Source organism: Egretta garzetta, unplaced genomic scaffold (assembly GCF_000687185.1).
Source record: "Egretta garzetta isolate BGI_Z169 unplaced genomic scaffold, ASM68718v1 scaffold678, whole genome shotgun sequence".
In the NCBI taxonomy this organism is placed as follows: domain Eukaryota; kingdom Metazoa; phylum Chordata; class Aves; order Pelecaniformes; family Ardeidae; genus Egretta; species Egretta garzetta.
The window spans coordinates 19222-20725 of record NW_009260409.1 but is presented as its reverse complement, the minus strand read 5'-3'; the positions used below and the strand labels follow the sequence as shown (position 1 = coordinate 20725).

The 1504-nt window shown below is 69.1% G+C and overlaps 1 protein-coding gene across 1 annotated transcript in view; it reads right to left on the bottom strand.

The window, feature by feature from the left end:
- Nucleotides 1-1504, bottom strand: part of SV2A (synaptic vesicle glycoprotein 2A) — an 8703-nt gene that overhangs the window by 4732 nt on the left and 2467 nt on the right. Inside the window, 3 exon segments of the mRNA XM_035899015.1 lie at nucleotides 358-467; nucleotides 550-701; nucleotides 857-989. Coding sequence (XP_035754908.1) covers nucleotides 358-467; nucleotides 550-701; nucleotides 857-989 — 395 coding nt within the window.

The following is a 1504-nucleotide window of genomic DNA, read 5'->3' as shown; positions in this document are numbered from 1 at the left end:
GCGAGGGGTGGGGGGGGGACGTGGGGGGTAAGGAGGGGACACGAGTGGTGAGGAGGGGACACGAGGGGTGAGGAGGGGACACGAGGGGTGAGGAGGGGACACGAGGGGTGAGGAGGGGACACGAGCAGCGAGGAGGGGACACGAGCAGCGAGGAGGGGACACGGCGGGGGAGCGGGTCCACCCCGGGGCAGGGCCCGGCCTCACCTGCTGCGAGAGGGTGAGGAATCGGACGAGCCAGCGCCGGTACCATGTGCCGGTGTCCGACTGGATCTCGATGAGTTCGTCCTCCCGCTTGATGGTCTTGATGTGGGTGACCTGCGGGGTATGGCAGGGGGACGGGGACAGTTTGGGGACACTGGGCATGGTGGTGAGTGCCCCGATGGCGAAGACCGAGGGGAAGGCGCAGACCAGGACGAAGACCCTCCAGCTGTGGAACTGGTACGCTGAGCCCATCTGGAAGCTCCAGCCTACGGAGATGGGACAAGGACATGGCGATGGTGCTGAGACCCACCGAACTCGCTGCATGCTCCGGCACCCGGAGGTTCTTACCATAGTGGGGGATGATGGCCCAAGCCATGGCGGAGGCGTAGATGCCCCCGATCATCCAGAACATGCAGAGCCAGCTCAGGTGCTCCCCACGCTTCTCCTGCGCCAGGAACTCCGAGAAGTAGGAGAACACGATGGGGATGGAGCCACCGATGCTGGGGGAGGGAGGGCAGAACGGTGTCACCGCCCGCCCCGGCATCCCCACCGCTGTGGGAAACGGGGGGGTTCGGCACGGGGAGGGAATGGGAGGGAGCTCAGCCCCCCAACACGGGGGGCCCGGGTGCCCTACCCGGCGCCTTGCCCCCCTTACCCCACGCCCGAGAGGAGGCGGCAGAAGAGGAAGGTGCCGTAGCCTTGGACGAAGGAGGAGAAGAAGGCGAAGACGCTGTTGACGGAGAGGGAGATGAGGAGGCACTGCCTTCGGCCCAGGCGGGCTGGCCGCACTGTCCAGGCACGCGATTAGCCCTGGCGGGGGGGGACACACACGACAACGTCAGTCCTGGGGGACCCAGAGAACCTGCACCCCAAGTCACCCAGTGGAGGGTGACAGCGCTCTGGGCAGGGGGGCCATGGGGGTGGCGGTGTCCCCCCAGAGCACCTGGGTCCCCTCGCAGGGAGGGGGCACTGCCCCCCATGTATGTATGGGGGGGGACACGGTGACGTCAGTCCTGGGGGACCCAGGGGACCTGCACCCCGAGTCACCCAGTGGAGGGTGACAGCGCTCTGGGCAGGGGGGCCATGGGGGTGGCAATGTCCCCCCCCCCGAGCACAGCCAGGGCACCTGGGTCCCCTCGCAGGGAGGGGGCACCACCCCCATGTATGTACGGGGGGGTGGATGCCTGGGTTGTCCCCCTGCTCTGCTTGGGGACCGTGGGACGGGGGGGGCAGAGGTGCCCGCAGCCCCAGCCGGCTCCCCAGGGCCCCCCCCGCCCTCCGCAACCCGCCCCCAACCCCGCCC